Genomic DNA, 18968 nt, shown 5'->3' with positions numbered 1-18968 from the left:
TCTCTCTGTGATTGAAGTCCGAATAATTATTGATAATACAGAAATGTCTAAACTGAGTCACTGCACATTAAATTCACACTGACATGCTTTGACCTACACATCTGGTTCTCACATCTGGTCCTCACAAACGACAAGATGGCAGACCTGGAGCTTCACAATGAAGTTTATTTTCTATACAACCTATGGGGGTGTCCACTTTCTCACCCATCGCTCAGTAAGTATGAGATTGAATTTCCAATAATCTTTAAGTATGTCATTGTTTATAGATTTAGTGATGCAAATCAAATAAAGGTAATCAATTTGCTCAGTATCAACAACAACTTTCTCAAACTTGTTTACCACAGAAAACATTTTTGCAAAATTATAAGTGGAATTAATTTGGTTTGAAATTAGAGACCCGGAGGAAGCTCGTCGCTGATCAAACTCCAGCTTTATTTGTCAAAATCAAATATTTCTTCAAATATCCGGCGGGGTTCTGCGATCACCTCCTCCACAGAAGCAGAGCCCTTCCCCTGCTTCTTCTCACCTTCCTCCTCAGTCCACATCACTCCACCACCTCCAAACGGCCAATCCAAATCCTTCACCGTTTTCTCCACCTTATCCATCGGAAGTGCTGCTGTCACCACCGGCTGTGACGTCCACCTCCACTCAGTCATGACTGACTCCGGTGCCGCTGTTGTTTTGGTGGAGATCGTGTTCCTCTTCAGGGAGCCGATGGCTTTCGCTTTAGGTTCTATGGTCCACGGCCGACTGCTGATTATTTGAGTCTCTGGAAAAGATGAAAATGTTTTAATATTCAATCATTTAATTCCAGCAGAAAGCAAACAATTCTCCATCCATCCGCTTCCGCTTATCCTTTTCAGGGTCGCGGGGGGCGCTGGAGCCTATCCCAGCTGTCATAGGGCGAGAGGCGGGGTACACCCTGGACAGGTCGCCAGTCTGTCACAGGGACAGACAACCATTCACACTCACATTCATTCACACATTCACACCTAGTGGCAATTTGGATTATCCAATTAACCTATCCCCACAAGCTGCATGTCTTTGGACGGTGGGAGGAAGCCGGAGTACCCGGAGAGAACCCACGCAAACACGGGGAGAACATGCAAACTCCACACAGAAAGACCCCAGCCTGATGGTGGAATTGAAGCAAACAATTCTTTGTTTAAAAAAAAAAAAAAAAAAAAAAAAAAAAAGTTTAAGTGATGATTCACCATTGGATGCAGCAGAGCTACAGTTGGAGTCACAGCAGCTGCACACTGTGTCTGATCCATACAGCTCAGCCCATCTGCACAAAGCAGCAAAGACAACAGACGCTTTCAATATCATCATATCACAGCGTTTTTAAGAAGAGCTTCAGGGGAAATCTAACCTTCTGGCCTTTGTGTCGTAGTTGCAGGACTTGGCTGTGGGTGTAGGCACCGAACTGCCCACAGACATGATGCAGTGCATGTACAGCTGCTGCAGCAGATACAGAAAAAGCAAGTTTACCCTATTAGTTTTTAATCGCTTTATTCAGTCAAACCACACCGACTCCCAGATATTCCCAATAAATAAATAAATAAATAAAATATGGGGACCAAATCTAACCCAATTTAATTTAAAAAGGGGTCAGCCATCCAAAACCACTGAATTTTTACAGTTACACATGCACAGGCTTAGCAAACAATTAATTTGCATGAAGCAAATAATTAACAGCGAAAGATGTGGAGTAATTATGACAATGCGCCTGCATAAAGAAGCTCTTTGCTTGTTTTAAATATAAGACTTCTGCTTTACTCAAATTTTTAAATCAAGCGGGTAAAGGCACATGTCGAGATCTACTTACTTCTCAGTACACATGCAAGCCATCACTGATTTACGGCAAAGAACTTGGGATAAAATAAAGGACAAGAACATATGAAGCACATTAGTCTGGTGACACTTCGGCTGACCTGGCCCATCATTCCCTTGAACAGGAACGCATCCACAGAGAACCTCACAGCATCGTTTCTGTACGGGATGAACCTGGAGCGCCCGCCTTTGCTTTCAACCATACATCTTTATCAGAAAGAGAAAACAGCTGGCCATGGCATGATTTTTTTTTTAATAATGCTTCAGCTTTTTTGACGTGTGACATTCATTACCCAAAGTTTCTCACAACAGGGAATCTAAGCGTGAATGTGTGGGACTTCTCTGGAGTGGCATAACACGAGTGGATGTACAGTCTTTCATCGTGGGACATGGGCAGGGCCTCGGCCTGAAAGTACATGGGCTTTCCGAGCACGTACTGACCTGATGGGGACAGCCTTTCCCACTTCGCTAAAAGGAAAATAGGACAGTAAATTAGCAGTAAAGCGACAGGAAAAGCAGCTGCAAAGCTCACTCACACTTTAAAAACAAACCATTTTGATAGCAGCTGTGTGAAAGCAGCTTTGCAAAGTGCTCAAACTGCAAAAATTCACCTGAATATCGACGGAATATCTACTGGACAAAGTATTTTCCAGACAATCTGCAAAATCCTTGGAGTGTCAATTAGGAGTAAAGATGGTGCCAAAATATTAGTAGCAAAGAATGAATCTCTGAAGTCAGCTTGCTACATGATTAAAACCTTGTGTTCCCTGGATATCTTAGCTCATAAAGCATCAACATATTTATGAGGGTGACGTCACCAAGCAGTTTGTTTGTTAGCAGCATGACTCAAATAGTTATGAACACATCTGGATGAAATGTGGCACCAACTTAAGAAATGAATGTTTCTATTCAGATTCAATCACTATAGGGAGGATTTTTTTATCTTTATGAAATACAACAAAACTGGACATTTAACTTGTGCTCTTCATAAACACATCAAATTGAAATAATTAAATGTTTGGTAATCTAAATAAAGTACATCATTATTCCAGATATAAATGTCCTCCTGGATCCAAAGACTCATGATTAGTGTGGAGGTGTGTACTAGGATACTGTGCTTAAAGAAACAGTGACTCAGCAAAACCACACGAGTGATTTTGACATTAATCTGTTTCTAGCACCTGCACAGAGTTGCAAACTTTGCATTTGTCACATTAACATCAAGGTCTTGCTTCTGAATGATATTGAAAAATGTTTATCAAATATTAATTTAATTTGATAAACAAAGACCACCAAGAACCTCCGAAATCCACCGGGGTTTAATAACTGCACACATTTCTGTAGGTTTACCGTTTCGTGGCGTCAGACTGAATTTAGCTCCGTTCTTTACTCGTTTGAAGAGCCTGCGTATGGGCACCTTTGGTATGTAGCCAATTTTGTAGGTGTATTGGTACCTAAAAGGTTGTTAGCATTAAAAGAAAAATGGAAAAACAGCATTAATAAACAGTTTGTGTGTTATGAATAAGTTTCTGTCTGTCCTCAATTTAATCTTTTAAGCTCACCTGTTAAAATAACATGACACAGGTAGGTTGAAGGGCACCACTCGCCTGATTGGTCTCGGTGGGTCGTAACGAAGTGTGTTTGAATAGACAACCTGGTTATCAATGATCTGCAACCAGAATTTTTATATTAACATTTAAATAAAACTTTGTCTACAGTTATGAGACAGGCTTTTATGGCTCAGCAGTGAGCTGAATGCCAACAGTGAATCACAGCAGGTGTGCACATAATCTTACTCAACATGTAATCCTAATCTTATGGCTGAAGATTTAGTCAAAAACCTAAAATTCAAATATAAATTACTGCAGTACATGAAAATGTTATGGAAACATACATTTAAACTACTTTTATTGAAATATATCTATTGTTTTCTTATTTGTTCAATAGGAATATAAAATCTTACAGTAATGCTGACGTCATCGGGTGTTTTGTGTCACCTGACCAAAACTCCAAACACTCAAAAAGGTTTATCTGACTGTGGTGTCCTACTACAGAGCCCCCTAGTGGACAAACGAGGGTATAAATATATAAATATGTCCACATCTTTCAAGCACAGATTTCTCTATGCAATCAGATGAATAGTGCAATACTTTGATTAATTTGTGTGACAGAAATAAGTGCATATACAGACCGGTCATTGAAGCTAGGAACAGGGGGGCAAAGACTTGTCCTCCAGCTCTCAGTAAATATTTGTGTCCTTATGTTCTGTTAATAAATTTGCATTCATTGTGACTTGTTTTGCGCATCTACTCCTGCTACATATTTAGCATTTTGTGTTTTATTTAAAGGCGGATTTATTGATTAATAAGTCACTTGTTTAAGTTGGATTTTTGGCAGATTCTGTTCTGCATGGTTCTGAGGGAAAAAAAACAAAAAAAAAATCTCTTCCAGTATTTTTTCCCCATTTTTGTGATCTTATTAAAGATGAATACACTTAAACAGCAGCACAAAATTCCTGCTCTGAACTAAAAAAATAATTTTACCCTGCCTGTGCTGTGCCAAGAAAAAGTCAGATATTGTTGAAATAGTATAATGATGCTTCTGTATGCAACTCCAAAGATGCACATATTTAAAGCTCATCTATAAATTTTCTTTTTCATATTTTCTGTGTGTGTGTGTGTGTGTGTGTGTGTGTGTGTGTGTGTGTGTGTGTGTGTGTGTGTGTGTGTGTGTGTGTGCGCGCGCGCGCGCGCGCGCTATAATGAGGCCAGTGTATGTAACAGCAATCCCTGTGAGCCAAAGGTCCAGTTTAACAGTTCCCCCCCCCCGACTCTTGGCTCTGTGTGACGTCATAAAGTTAGTTCCTCTGGCAGTGAGTACAGAAACCCAATCGCCTCCTGATCAAGCCTACATTTGCCAGGGGGAACCAATCAGAAGCAAGCTTTTTTAAAGTGAGGTGAGGCATCTTGCTCCAGACAGAGGGTGAACTTGGGGCTGTAGGCCCGGTAATCGGTAAAATTAAACAAATCAAGCAAAGCTACTCTAGTGACTCCAAGAAATAAGTAGTACCAGGCCCAGTTTAACCTACTGGAGCAAAGCCTGGCATATAAATGACATGTTCACCGTTTTAGATGTCGTCATTGGTGTAACAGTTCTGTGTCCACTGTAACCCACTAAAGACGCAAAACTGGTTAATCATCGCGGACAAGAACAGAAAATCAGAATCAGCATTATTCCGCTTTTAATTCTCTGGGGTCCTTTCTTGCCTGAGACTCACCGTGCGCTTGGTTCCACACATACCGAGGCCATACTCAAAATAAAGGTAATCCCTCGTGGATTTGCTGGCTGTGCACGTCCCCAGCTTGAGCTGAGACCGGGCTTCACCCGTTCCCAGAAGGCTCCTCTCCACCTGGACTTGCATCTTTGTCCGCTTACACGTAGTCTTCACGGAAACATCCGAGACGCTGGGCGGAGTGGATTTGGGCGGAATAGGGAGCAGGACGTCCCGGACGCGCTCGGGCAGAGGCTCCACTCCCGTGCCCCTGAGCGGAGAGAAGTACTCCTTATCCACCAGCGGCACTTGAGAGTCCACAAACATCGGGAGGTGGAGGTACGGCGGCGGAAGGAGAGTCGGCGTTTCTCTCCGGGGAACTTTTCTCATCACCTGCGCTGTCTGCTCCGAAGGCCGATGGGCCGCTGTCCCCGCTTTAGTGGACGCAAACACGGGCAGCAAGAGAAGGAAAGGTAGGTAAAGCATGCCCGGAAATCCCAGTGACATACAACAAAGTATCCGAAAGGGCGGAAGGTTGGCTGTCACGGCTGATGATGCTCTCCTCATGTGGAGGTAAATTAACAACACCTGGCGCAGAAGAAGCAGACGGACAGCAAAGGGCGCCACTCACTGGCTGTTTGAAGTAAAAACAACGTTTTGATGTTTTCCAGGAGGATCACCTGACCTCCCCCAGAATCAGCTGATTTTTCATAGTTAATTAAAACGCGCAATCTCTCCTACTATGAACGATTTCCCAGTTACAGGCTCTGTTAGTACAGAAGGTTGGGTTGACATTTTGTGCTTTTACATTTGCTTTATTTTTCCAGCATTTTTTTGTCTTTTGAAGTACAGAAGAAGACAAATATATTCAGTTTTCAGGGCAGAAAACAGCATGATTTTTGTTATTGAGCATCTGGTCATGGGATCAGCATCTCATCATGAAACATATATTTTCAATGCAAAATGCCACCAATTGAATGTCTATGATACAGAGGAACAGGAACAATTGGTACCCTGGATGTTTAGTCTACATTTTGGTGCCAGGCTGTGACTCGTCACTGTTTGTGTTCTAAAAGGAGTGAAAAGATTCACCATCTGGTGACAGATGTTCTTATCCTGACTGTTTCAATAACAGGAATCGACTCAATCTGAATAAAAAACCTTTACACTTCTACAGGTTGCATGCTTTGTAAAACCAACACATTTAACTCAATGGACCTCCAAAACACCTGCTGATATATACAAAGGACTGTTAAAGAAAGGCAGTAGTGATGTGCGGTACCACTGATTTCCTTTCCGTCGGTGGTATCGACGATACTGATCCGATACCGATACTCTGTACAAAAACTTAATGTTTCATTGTATTTCATAATACAATATATAATTGTATTATGTAGTCGTAATAATATAGCTTCATAATGGTAAATGGCCTGTATTTGTATAGCGCCTTACTAGTCCGTAAGGACCCCATTCACACACACATTCACACACTGGTGATGGCAGCTACATTGTAGCCACAGCCGTCCTGGGGCGCACTGACAGAGGCGAGGCTGCCGGACACTGGCGCCACCGGGCCCTCTGACCACCACCAGTAGGCAACGGGTGAAGTGTCTTGCCCAAGGACACAACGACCGAGACTGTCCAAGCCGGCTCGAACCGGCAACCTTGCAATTACAAGGCGAACTCCCAACTCTGGAGCCACGACCGTAATCATTGTAATGATTACAGGACGTCAGACTACTTGTTCATATTGCTTAATAATGTAGAATTATCATAGAAATTAAAAAAAAACCCCGAAGTTTTGCATTATTTGAACACGTTGCCTGCCTGCGCACTAAAGGACTCCGCGAAATTCATCTGTCTCCCCTAGCAGCACCTGTCCTTCTCCTCCTCTTCAGTTCGCCTCAACATAAGCTCGTCATATTCTGTGATATGATTTACTCTGAGGTGTTTGACAGGTTAGTGGTGTTACCACATGTATCGCAAACCACGTCTCGGCCGTTTGTGGAGGTAAAATACGTCCACACATGACTCCGTTCACGCTCAGCCATTGTTGTGAGTGCCCACGCCAGGGCTGCGACACATTTATACATTTATATTTTGCATATGACTGTGAAAGGCGTAAGAGGAAGTAGTTCCTTCCAGTTTAGACGATCAGAATGATATAGTTTCTTTCCACTGTGTTCCTGTTAATGAAAAACTACAAATTTACCCCAAAGTACTAAAATATCGATATTTTAATATGAGAATCGATTCTAGAATATAAATTACTGGTATCGGAAGAATTGATATTTCAATATCGATCCGCACACCACTAAAAGGCCAACACAGGCAGTCATATCAGTATTTTAGAATGTTTCCATCCTGCTGGTCAGAAACTTCAGGTCATGAAATAAATGCACAGAACAAAGATTTTAAAATGAAAATATCCGCAGGTGAATTCATGCCTCAGATTAACACACTGTAACTGGTTAATGCAGGTAAATTGTTACGATATACATATATGAACTAAATGTGCAGAGGCTAAAGAAAGCCTGTTTCACTGTGATTGGTTTGTATCCAGAAACACAGACACATCATAAAAATGAGCAAAAATTAATGAAGACAAAATATTATAAATGGACTCAAACCTTCAAGACCTGCATATACTGAACCACAAAAAGATTTTTTTTAATTTTGTGAGATTTTTGGATCCAACAGAAAATTTACCAGGATATTGTTTGTTTTAAACGTTGTACTTTTTCATGTGTGTCTGTGTGAATTTGGACATTACAGGATGGCTGCTGTGTTGCGGAGGATTATTCCTCACACACTACCCAACCCTGTTGCTGGTCACGTGCTCTATAATGTTGTGCTGTGGACACTTCTGTGCAGAGGAGTTTTTTTTGTTTCCTGTTCTCATGCTGTCCTCCTATAGAAGCCCAGCATGAGTAGAGGTCTCTTTTTTTCCTCTTGTACTTTCCCATTGTAGTGGACACTTCAGTGTTTTTCTGTAATGCAACCGTTCTCTGACTTGTATCCCCATGTGATGTCTGTGTCGTGTGTGTAAGGTCGGGGGGCGGGTTCATTCCACTGCAGGGCAACCTGCCACTGCAGGGCAAATGAAATTTGAACTTGAACTTGAACTACACTGGTGCGCTTGCCTCATTGTTACCGATTTACTGTTAGAGTAAAATTAAATAAATATATTGTTTAAAAAAAGTTTAGTACAGCTTTTGTCCATTAGAGGGCGGAAATAGGAACTCTATCTCTGCCGAACTGCTTTATATCGTTGACTATTCACCAAACGGAGTACAGAGTTAGAAGTGTGAATAATGTCCCAATCCAGTAGGGGGCAGCAGATGTAGCAGCACCATTACACAAGTGAGTGTTGCAGCATTCATTGGTGAAGGTGAAGTTGAGTCCCAGCGCGTATTTTTCACCCGTGATTCCGCACAGGGAGGGCAGGACGCAGCTCTTCTCGTACAAAACCACACGGAAGTCCCCTGAAAGAAAGAAGCAAATCACACTGACACACTCCTCCCCGAGCCGGGCGCTGACCTTTCTCGCTTCTTTTTCTCAGTTTTGATTCATTTAAATTTGACTTTCAGTGACTCGAGTTGAACTCACCTTTCTCACCCACGGCTCGGCTGGACAGACAGAGCTGCCCAGGTGGACACTTCAGGGGGAATCTGATGCAGTCCAGAGGGGAGATGGTGGGGAACACACAGGTGTAACAGAAGAGGGGAACTGAAGTACAGATGTGAGTTTTGCATGTGAGCCACAGTAAAAAAAAGTCAACTGAATCATAATAATCACAAAATACAAGGATGGTAAAAACGGATGTCTTTTAAACTGCTTTTAAAAATGTACTTCAAAATGATTAATCACCGAGATTAATCAGTGGTTAGAATATTTATTTGTTGCAGCCCTAATATGATGAAACACACTGCTTTCTCTTTACCACTAACACGAATGTTAACCACTTCTTCTTTCAGCTGCTTCCTTTAGAGGTCACCATCTGCAGATCCTCCTCCACTACATCACGCATCTCCTGCCTGGTATTAAACATCCTTTCTAAAACATATCCACCATCCCTTCTCTGCGCATGTCCAAACAAACTCAGGCTCGCCTCTTCTGATATATTAGCTTCTAATCCTGTCCGGTCACTCTCAGTGAAATCCTGCCTCGTGTCGTTTTATCAGTGCCACAGTCTCCAAACCATACGTCACAGCAGGTCTCACTACCGTCTTATAAACCTTCCCTTTTACTCTCACATGTATCCTTCTGTCTCACCTCCACCCACTCCACCCTGCGTGCACTCTCTTGTGCACTGTCTGTTAGCCTCAGCTATTTAAACTCTTCTATGTTAACTACCTCTGATTGCTAATGCACTTGGATATTTCTTATGGAACGGCATCATGTGACACAAAGAGGTTTTTTATATGTACAAGTAATACAAAGATCAAACATATTCATTACTAAACAAAAATATTTCTGTATTTTAAAATAATTTTATTTAGGCAGTTTTATAAGGTGTAATGGTTCCAGTTTCCCAGTTACATCTTTCTTCATCTCACATTAAAGCTACTTAAATAGTTCTTTTCCAAAAATTTCATACATCAAACAATGAGGGGAAAATAATAGATCTTAATTATGCAAGAAAATAAGGTTTTTTATATTAATGTTAACCTTGGAGTTTTCTGTCTGCTATAGCTGCATGGATTGTGCCTTTAAACACACGAGCAGAAGCATGCACACACCGTCTTTGCTGACTTACCCACAGCTGGAAGTAAACACAGGAGAAGCAGAGAGCCAAGCAGCTTCGACATCACTGATGTTTCTGTCTCACCAGGAGAAAATCCTCCTGCCGGTCGACGCTTCAGCTCTTAAAGGTGTTTCTTTCAGAATATTTTCTAGAATGAATCCGCTGTTTTCATCTTGAATTCAAGAAATCAAGTTGTTTTTTGTTTGTTCTTTTAATTTAAAGCTAAAGTTTTACAAACTTCACGCAGACGGAGCAGCCACAGAGATCTGAAGGTAAATCTCTTACTGGTTTCTCTTAATATTCCCTTAATCAACTCTGGGAGAATCTCCCACCCCACTCCTTATGATTAAATTAGACTGTTAGACTTCTGTTCGAAGCCATGGCTGCTTAGAAAAGGTCCATTCAGACTTAAGATAATCAACGGGGCTTTATGAAGAAAATCCACATCTGTGTAGCTTAAAATGTGGAAAAAGTGGAAAGTATTAAGCTTTCTTGAGGTTTTTTTTTCTAAAGAATGATGTGACATGTGTCTGTACTGAGGTGAAGCAGGGCAGGTTTATTAAATCACATCTCATCTCCTAATGAAAGACATTGAGTTTGGTGGGAGGGATGTCAAGTGACCTGCAGTCCCATGACGAGAAAAGTGATTAGAAGCAATGAACAGTCCCACAGTTTCAAACTGAACACAGGGTGATTTCATGTTTTTTCACAGTAAGATTTGTTCATAGTGTTTGTATTGAGATAATCTGCAGTATATGATTATTGTGTGTTAGATAAGATAATCAAATTACTCCATCTCTGGATACTTTTTCCTATTTCTGTTTTTCAGGCATACAAAAAGTCATTCTTTCCATTGTTGTTATTATTGTTATTTCAATAACAGATAGCCTAATTAGATCAGAATGAAAGTGTGTGTGTGTCTGTGGAGTGATACGCTGTCTTGAGAGAAACCCACAGAATTATACTGGTTTCAAACCCAGAGCTGAATTCTGTGGAGCTGCTGAAGATTTCATCCTAACAGCACAGGCGTTAAACTCTCCAGTGAGAGAAGGCAGCTCAAACAAAGCTCTCTTTTTTATTTCATCTCTCCTACTGTACATCACAATTTCATTGCACATGTACAATGACAATAAAGGCTATTCTATTCTATCAGGCCAGACTGCAGAATAACAGCCTGCAGTATTTAGCATGCGATTCCTAAATGCTGCAGTTCTTTGAGTGTCCACTTGATGATAGCTCCAGATGCCTGTTGGTGCAAACAACAAACAGACATACCCCATGGTCTTTGATTTTGTATTTTAAGTGTCAAAGATGGTGTTTTGCTTCTCCCACCCCAACCAATCACAGCAGATGGCCCCGCCCCTCCCTGAGCATGGTTCTGCCAGAGGTTTCTTCCTGTTAAAAGGGAGTTTTTACTTCCCACTGTCACCAAAGTGCTTGCTCATAGGGGGTCATATGATTGTTGGGCTTTTCTCTGTATCTACTGTACAATATAAAGCACCTTGAGGCGACTTTTGTTGTGATTTGGCGCTATATAAATAAAATTGAATTGAATTGAATCGAACAGTGCTCATTTTTTTGGAGCCAGAAGTTGTCGTATTTAACAAGATGATGCAGTATGAGGCTATCAGCTCAGAGTTTGGTTAGAATATCCATCCACAGATCAGACGGCTCAGACACACTAGAATTTAAATCTGGAGAACAGGATTTTTGGATGGGCTGTACCAACAGAAGAGTCTGAGATTAACATGAAAAGTAATAATAATACTTCTTGGTGTAAAAAACTATCTCATCATCTGCATGATGGTGATATGCAAATGATGATCAAGTCAAAACTCTAAACTGTATGCCTGTGATCGTTGGACCCTCAGGCAGCCCTGCATTAAAAACCAACATGATTCAGTCATGGAAACAACTGCATGGACTCAGCAACATTTCCAGAAATCACAGTCTTTGAACACAGCTCTCTGCGCCATCCCCAAAAGCAGGGTAACGCACAACCATGCAAAGAACTTCTCTGGGGAAAAAGCTCATTAAAAGGCAAAGTGGAAAATTGTTCTGTGGACAAACTGAAATCTGAAATTCTTACTGGAAAACATGGACACTGTGTCCTCCAGACTGAGGACGAGAGGGACAATCTGACTTATTATCAGAACTCAGTGCTGGAGAGGCCTGCTTGCATTCCAGACTTTTCATCAACATAAAACCTTTGAAGCATCATGAAACAAGAAATATAACTGGTCCAGCAGCTGCTCTCCCCAGACCCTGGACATTTAGGGACTGGATATAAAAGAAGAGGAGCCACAGGACACTGCCACACAATCTGTCCCAACTTTTTTGAGACGTGTTGCCACATCAAATTCAAAATGAGCTAATATTTCCAAAATTGTATATTTTCTAAGTTGAAACATGTAATGTTTTGGTTTGTGAATAAAATGTGTTTTTTCTGAAATTTGCAGATCACTTGTGTATTAAATATCTATGATTATGTAATACAGTTCAACTAAAACTAAACAGCTTAGGAAAAAACATAAATAAGCCAAAGAAACAAGACTGTGCATGAACATTTTACCTTAAAGTGCATTTTCAAGCTGTTCTAATGTTCTTTAACCTGTAAATAGTTCCCCTCATTAACTAAATTAGCATCACAGCGCCCCTTGCTGGAGGAAGGCGGGCATGGCTCGCTTGTCGACCTGCTGACGCCTCATGCGGACCACAGCTGCGTCCACCTGAGCTGCAGCTCTCTTGCCCTGCAGGTCATCCAGCAGCTGCAGACATGTGTGCTCCAGCTTCCCCAGCTCACCCTCAGAGGACTTAAGACATCGTCTGAGCGCTGCACCGCTCTGAGAGACACACAGGAAACACATTTCAAAATGATTTTGTTTGTCTGAGGAAAAATGAGAGGTTAGAGTGATAAACCACTTTGCTTTTTTAATACAAGTGAACACCAGCCACTGTACTCCATAATGATAATGATACGAATCCTGGTAAATGTTCAGTTTGTGTTCATTTTTAGTCGTATCTGACATGCAAAGCATTATTAAGCATCATTTTAAAGACTGAGCTGAAGAGTGAGACTGTGCTTCACGCCTATCGTTCTGCTTTGAGGTCACAATTTATTTTTGCAAACCATAAAATGCATGAGGCAGAATTTAGAAACAAGTCTCAGCTTCAGTTTCTGCAGACAAACTTCATGCAGATTAGTTTCTGCAGAGTTCAAGTGCAAACTAACATCACCCCAGAGCATTCAGCTCACCCTGTATTTGGATTTTTTTTTTCTTTGTACAAATGTGTATTAAATATTTATCCATCAGTAATCAGCAAAGTTATTAAATGTTACCAGAATATAAAAAAGAAAACATGATTGGAAATATTAAAGCTGCAGATTAATTATGTTCAATTTATCCCTGGTTCAGTTTGCATGTGAAAGGCACCGTCCATGTTGACACACCTGCAGCAGAGTCTGTTAGCTTAGTCGTTTCAGCACAAAAGGTCCAGCTGGCTTAGAGTACACTCCCAGCTTAGCATCACAGTGCAAACACACACATGTAACCTCAGCAGTCAGAGACTCAGATACCTGACATCAGGACGAGGTAAAGGCCAAAACACACTTCAGGAAGTATGATAATAAATGTGGCAGCCGAATGTGTGTCGGACGCACCTGAATGAGCTGAGCAGCTTCAGGTAACTGTGTCCCCGGGTGTCTCTGATAAACCTTCACCAGAGGCCTGTTGAGCTTCTCTCTGGACAGAAGATCGCCGCTGTACTCTGGACCCTGTGAGCAGGACAGCGTGAGCCAAACGTTTTCATGAAATCTCAAATAAACACGCTCCACACGCTCTCTGACCTGTGCTCTGCCGTGGCTGTGACGAATGCAGTTGATCTCCCTCTGCTTACGAAACATGGCCTGCCGGGTGGCTGCAGACGTCAGCGCCAGATTTTGCTACAGAAGACAGAATGATGGTTAAGTATGTGTTATTACTTTAATACAAAAATGCACTTCTGCATTAATTCAGGATCTTTTTACCTGCAGAGTGACTGTCTCTGCAATTTTTTTCACCAGGCCGTCGTTGACAGCGCAATGAGCAGCTTTCTGCCTGCTGATGGCGCTGGTTAGCGTCCGTCTGATGGTTTCTCTCAGTAGCTGCGACTGGTTGACCCTCAGAGAGGACGACTCTGAAGCCTTTTTACACTCTGCAAGAGAAGCAGGAGATATCCTATCTGTCAATTTTAATCCTGAGGACACAGGAGATCTGTTTTAAGATGATCTGCTCTTTCTCTGAGTGTGAGCAGGGACACTGGCTGTGTAGATTAGTGACCACACACAAAGCAACTAATTCGTTTAATTAAAGATCTGGAGTTTATACTTCTCTGTTTTTAGGATCTTGTTTTGAAAATATATAATTTATGTGTGGTGTAAAAACTGTGCTGTTGTTTTTCTCACTTGTTTCATTGATATTTGGGCAAAATCTGCTCTTATTTCTTATAAAATTTCTTAACCAGAGCTTCTCCTTGTCCTGAGTGTACCTGGAGTAAAGGGGCTGATGGGGTCTGTTTTGATAAAGGTCTGAGGTGCAGAGTCATGTCCTCCAGCAGAGCCACTGAGAGGGAGCAGTTCCAGTACTCGAGCCCTCTCACTGGCACAGTCCAGCAGCTGTCTGCTGCTCTCACCCAGGGCCTTAAAGAAGAAGGCAGGAAATAATGCATTAGGACAGCAGCTGGCAGACAAATATATAGGTACGGGTTACTTTGCAGAGAGAAAAATGTGGTAAAAAATAACAATAAAAAGTTTCATAAAATAAAATATGTGAGATTTACAAGTGGGGGGGGGTTTTGACTGAAAATGCAAACCGCAAACCAATCGGTTATTTCACAGTGGCTACATGTATCTTTCTGTACAGTCTATGTACATTATTCAGTTATACTCTCTGTTCAGTGCGCTTAGCCAATGCTTGACAACAAACAGCCCATCCAGTTCAGGGGCATTCGGGCCTTTAGCTTATCCCAGCATCCCAGCTCATAAGGCAAATGGTGGACTAGACCCTGAACAACATGTCCCCGTCTATCACAGGGCCAACACAGAAAGACTTTCATTCAAGCTCACATTCACACATACAGCCTATTCAGAGTCAACAAGCAGTTCTGCTGTGGGGAAAAGCTGCAGCAGCCTAAAGAAACCCATGCAGGCAATCTTTCAATTCTTCATTCAGCTGGTCGAGGCATCAACAGCCTGGATACGCAGCAGAGTTTCAGTAACCCAGTAAACATAAAGATGTTAAGTTTAGCAACCTCAAAGATATATGCTACATGGCTGTTACTTCCTGTTACTCATCCCCTGAAATGCCTGAGCTTTAACTTAAAGGAACAGTTCACCTCAAAAGTGAATTTACATATGTTTCCTCTGGACTGTAGTTCTAACCAACAAGACTGGACAACTGACTCTAAAACAGACACATCACCGTACCATCTTATCAGTGGGTCTATGCCTTTTCTTGAATATAATGCAACCTAATGGCACTCGCCTTTTGGTCTTCAAAGAACCAAAACAAAGGAACTACTTTTTTTCTACTATCTACATCCACCAAACTTCTAGTCACAAAACTTCTCACAAGTTTTTTGGATTTTTAAATGTGTTAAATTTAAGAGAATTCACTCGTCTCACATCAGAACAGTTTAGGTGGATAAACTGTCCCTATAAATCCAGCAACAACAAAATCTAAAGAAGAAGGGTGGAGGTTAGTGATACCTGAGCATTGTTGTTTTTCTAACCTCTCTCATGCCTGTGAGGGTAGAGTAGAGGGAAAACAAGTCAAGCGATGAAGACAGAGGACTGTAAATCACCTGAAGCTGGCTCAGTGTGGTTTTCAGTGTTCCCTCCAGATCCTGTTTCAGCTCAGCCAGCTCTCTCCTCTCCCACAGCAGCAAGTAATCAGCACCATCTCTCTCCTGCAAAGGGGCAGACCTGTCAGGGCCTCAGTCAACAGCTCTGAACTTCATCAAATAATCCTTGGTGCTGGATTAACTCTCAGTGACACTGGAGGTAATAAAGATTTAATGCTGTATGTGCGTGAGGCAAGCAGGCAAGTTTTTGCACTTGAAATCCTGAAAATGATCCTGAGGTGCCGGGCAGAAAATACTTCACCACGGTTGAGCATCTTTACCACCAAATACAGAAGAATTTCAGCATTTTAAGTGTTGTGTAAGCTTGCCGTCTCAGTGGTGGATGGCCTCCTGGTTCTCCCCTCCGAGCTCTTCTGGTTGATGGTCAGATTGGTCCTAAGACTGCGCAGCATCCTCTCCAGATGTCCTCGCTCTCTCTCCAGCTTGACACCTTCCTCGGTCACTCTGCCAGCCTGCCTGCGCAGCTGGACCTCCACCTCCCGAACTCTGCGCATGTAGTCAGCAACTACAGCAACACTGGCTCCGGCACACTGCTCACGCAGGCTGGAAGGTGGGAACGGGGCCACAGGTGTCCTCTGAGAGCCACCAGGGAACTTTAAAAAAAGCTCAATGTCTGAGTCCAATACTCAAAAACATCAGTCAACTTTAAAAGATGCAGAAGATGAAAATCTAAATAAAAACAAGTGAAGGCTTTTAATATAGAAAGAGTTCGAAAATAAAGGTGTTTTAAGTCTTAAAATGTCTCAGAGATGAGAGTCTTAAATGAATTTAGCTCTGCCTCTACCAACAAGTGTTAAATATTGCTGATTTATAAAGCTGTACTTTCCTCCGTGGGCTTTTCATTGCTCTGCAGTGTTCTGTAAAGAATGTTTCAGTCTGTTTATCTCCTAAAACATCTCATCCTGGCTCCCTACGAGCTGAGATTCCAACCTTTTCAGGCTCATACCCCATAAATTTAACGTCTGCATGCCACTGGACTGGAGTACTGTTGAGCTCACAATGCCCAACACCACAGGATGAGGGCATGGATAGGGTGAGCAGTGGAATGTAGTAGTAGCAGCAGTTTAGTAGATTTACTTAAATACTTTGCTGATTCAGTTTTAATAGACTTTGTTTAAGTATTTCTCTGTGATTCTGTTTTTTAGATGCTTTAATCCAGGAAGAAAATACTCCACATCTGTGTGCACCACACCATTATTTTTGCTTTTGCAGATTTTAAATCTATAATGCTGTATTAAATAAAGCTATTCAGGGGTATAAGTAATTAAAATCACCTCCAGTGTGTTAATGCATCATGAGTAATTTTAATTTAGGTACTTTTAGTATATTTAGATGCTAAAACAGTTGCTCGTGCTGGGTTATGACATAATTAAAAAGACTGATTAAGTCTTTTATTCTATCTTAGTTATTCTGGTCTGTTATCACATTGGATGTTGTATGCATGTGTATATGTATACATGTATTTATGTCCACGTGCATACCTGTGTGTGTCTATACGTATATGCATGTATGTGTACATATATACTTGTATAGACAAGTGTATTTAAGAGTCTGCTTATGTGTATATATATGGATTTTTTGGATCTTCTTTACCTCCTTTATCTTAATTCCTTTTTTTTTATTCCACGTCCCTCTGTTCAGCACTCTGGCCGATACTTGATGTCTTTTAAATTTGCTCTACAAATAAAGCTGCCTTGACTTAATTACAGAGCAAAACAGTTATTCATTATTATTCAATATGAAATGAAGTTTAAACTCTTGTGCAGTTTTCATATGGATTCCTGTAACTGTGAACGCTAGTTTAGAATAGTTTACATATATTTACTTTTAAAATCTATAACTTCAGGCTTTCACACCACCCTGGCACACTGTGGATCGTTTGTCTCACCATGGCTCCTGCACTTTGGGGTCTTGATATCTTCTGGTTGCAGACGCAGTCACGACTCCTCGGTCTGCACGCCTCCGCTCTTATCTTATCTCTGGCTGTGACTTCCGCTGTGCCGTCTGAGCGCTTTAGGCTTACTCCTGCAGCGGCGCTGCTGCTGCCGCTCCGGGGCTGGCTGCACGCAGCGGGCTGCCCGGCTCGAGTCTGCCGGACCAGGCGCTCAGCACGCCGAATGGAGCGGACCGTACCCTCGCGCCAGGACTGCGGTCCGATGGTAACAGAGCCGAGGGGAACAGACTGAACCTGCATCACTATGCTATGAACTGGCCTCATCTGTGACTGCTACCAAGTATCCAGGGTGAAAACTTTGTGTCATCTCCATAGCAACAGTAGCTAAAGTAACTAGAAACTCCAAGCTGTTTGGTGATTGGAGAGAAAATGGAACAGAGGACACGCAGCACTCAGTGTGATCTCCCCCTTCAACTTTCACAGAAACTCTTAAATGACTGAAACACAGCTGTGGCGCATCAGTGCTCCTCTCTACTTCGTATCTGGTTCTTTAAAGGAAGGCGAGGACTGATAGAAGACAGTTTACTTAAAAACAAGACAAAACTATAAGAGATGTGAGAATTCTGCAACAGGTGGGGGTGGAAGTCTACAGCTTTAAGCCTCATGCTTTTAAAGCTTCAGGAGGAGGAAGTCAGGAGCTCTGTGAATGTGCGTGTTTTTAAATATAAAATCTGACTGAAATTAAAATTTAACTTAGACAGTGCTTTAAACCTGCGTTCTCTATAATGACCAGCAGGGGTCGACTCCCTGAAGCCCCCTGTGGCTCCCGTGATCTTTGACCCTAAATGCCTTCCTGATGAGTTTATGGTTTTAGTTGATAGAATGCATTGTGAAGTCTCATCTACATCAGAGTAAAGTGGAAAATAAAGCAGTCTGCTTTAGCTTGTGCGACTTTGACTAACAGCACTGAATCACTCCTGTTGCATTACTGTAAATCAAAGTGTGCACTTTCCCACAGTGAGAGACTCGTGCTCACGACAGTCTGACAGCATCTAAACATTAAAGCCGTTCCTCTTGGTTGAGCTGTAATGTTAGACGCACACTTCTCAGGGTTGGTGGAACTGCTCACGTTAGGTTCGGGAATTTTTCTTCCAAGTAACTGCCTCGTGAACTTTAAGAGACACATTGCTGCTGAGTTTTTCAAACATGTGGTTTGCTGCTTTGATTACCATGGAGTGTGAACTGTTTACTTACATTATATTAAAGTGAAGGATCACTACTGCAGAGCAGTCCAAAGGTAAGCAGATTGAACTTTAATTCTG

General features: G+C 41.9%; 3 protein-coding genes and 1 long non-coding RNA gene across 6 annotated transcripts; 1 reads left to right on the top strand and 3 right to left on the bottom strand.

Moving 5' to 3' along the window:
* Positions 1-413: 413 nt before the first annotated feature.
* Positions 414-5723, bottom strand: zp3d.2 (zona pellucida glycoprotein 3d tandem duplicate 2). 2 transcript variants are annotated; one of them, XM_026184386.2, is made up of 8 exons: positions 5111-5723; positions 3396-3502; positions 3184-3287; positions 2127-2301; positions 1935-2040; positions 1373-1458; positions 1215-1288; positions 414-769 (listed from the first exon to the last, which is right to left on the bottom strand). In XM_026184386.2, the coding sequence occupies exons 1-8, from the start codon at positions 5669-5671 to the stop codon at positions 432-434; spliced, it is 1551 nt and encodes a 516-aa protein (XP_026040171.1). In that variant the 5' UTR covers positions 5672-5723; the 3' UTR covers positions 414-431. The 2 variants fall into 2 exon arrangements, with proteins under 2 accessions (XP_026040171.1, XP_026040170.1); XM_026184385.2 differs by having other exon boundaries at positions 1373-1461; positions 5111-5722.
* Positions 5724-7497: 1774 nt separating this feature from the next.
* On the bottom strand, positions 7498-10123 carry LOC113032200 (uncharacterized). The gene is made up of 3 exons (XM_026184923.2): positions 9864-10123; positions 8714-8833; positions 7498-8589 (listed from the first exon to the last, which is right to left on the bottom strand). The coding sequence occupies exons 1-3, from the start codon at positions 9913-9915 to the stop codon at positions 8384-8386; spliced, it is 378 nt and encodes a 125-aa protein (XP_026040708.1). The 5' UTR covers positions 9916-10123; the 3' UTR covers positions 7498-8383.
* A 2282-nt stretch (positions 10124-12405) lies between these two features.
* tektl1 (tektin like 1) lies at positions 12406-18811 on the bottom strand. Of its 2 annotated transcripts, XM_026185995.2 has the most exons (8): positions 17641-18811; positions 16061-16345; positions 15693-15797; positions 14379-14529; positions 13879-14045; positions 13699-13794; positions 13513-13626; positions 12406-12694 (listed from the first exon to the last, which is right to left on the bottom strand). In XM_026185995.2, the coding sequence occupies exons 1-8, from the start codon at positions 17968-17970 to the stop codon at positions 12497-12499; spliced, it is 1446 nt and encodes a 481-aa protein (XP_026041780.2). In that variant the 5' UTR covers positions 17971-18811; the 3' UTR covers positions 12406-12496. The 2 variants fall into 2 exon arrangements, with proteins under 2 accessions (XP_026041780.2, XP_080164664.1); XM_080308538.1 differs by having other exon boundaries at positions 13513-13794.
* Positions 13683-14355, top strand: LOC145431976 (uncharacterized). The gene is made up of 2 exons (XR_013912315.1): positions 13683-13819; positions 13915-14355. It is a non-coding gene; the product is annotated as an uncharacterized LOC145431976 (long non-coding RNA).
* Positions 18812-18968: the final 157 nt, after the last annotated feature.

The sequence above is a fragment of the Astatotilapia calliptera genome, chromosome 11, assembly GCF_964374335.1.
Source record: "Astatotilapia calliptera chromosome 11, fAstCal68.1, whole genome shotgun sequence".
NCBI classification, from domain to species: domain Eukaryota; kingdom Metazoa; phylum Chordata; class Actinopteri; order Cichliformes; family Cichlidae; genus Astatotilapia; species Astatotilapia calliptera.
Note: the sequence above shows the minus strand (reverse complement) of the source record. Positions and strands in the feature narration are given on the sequence as shown.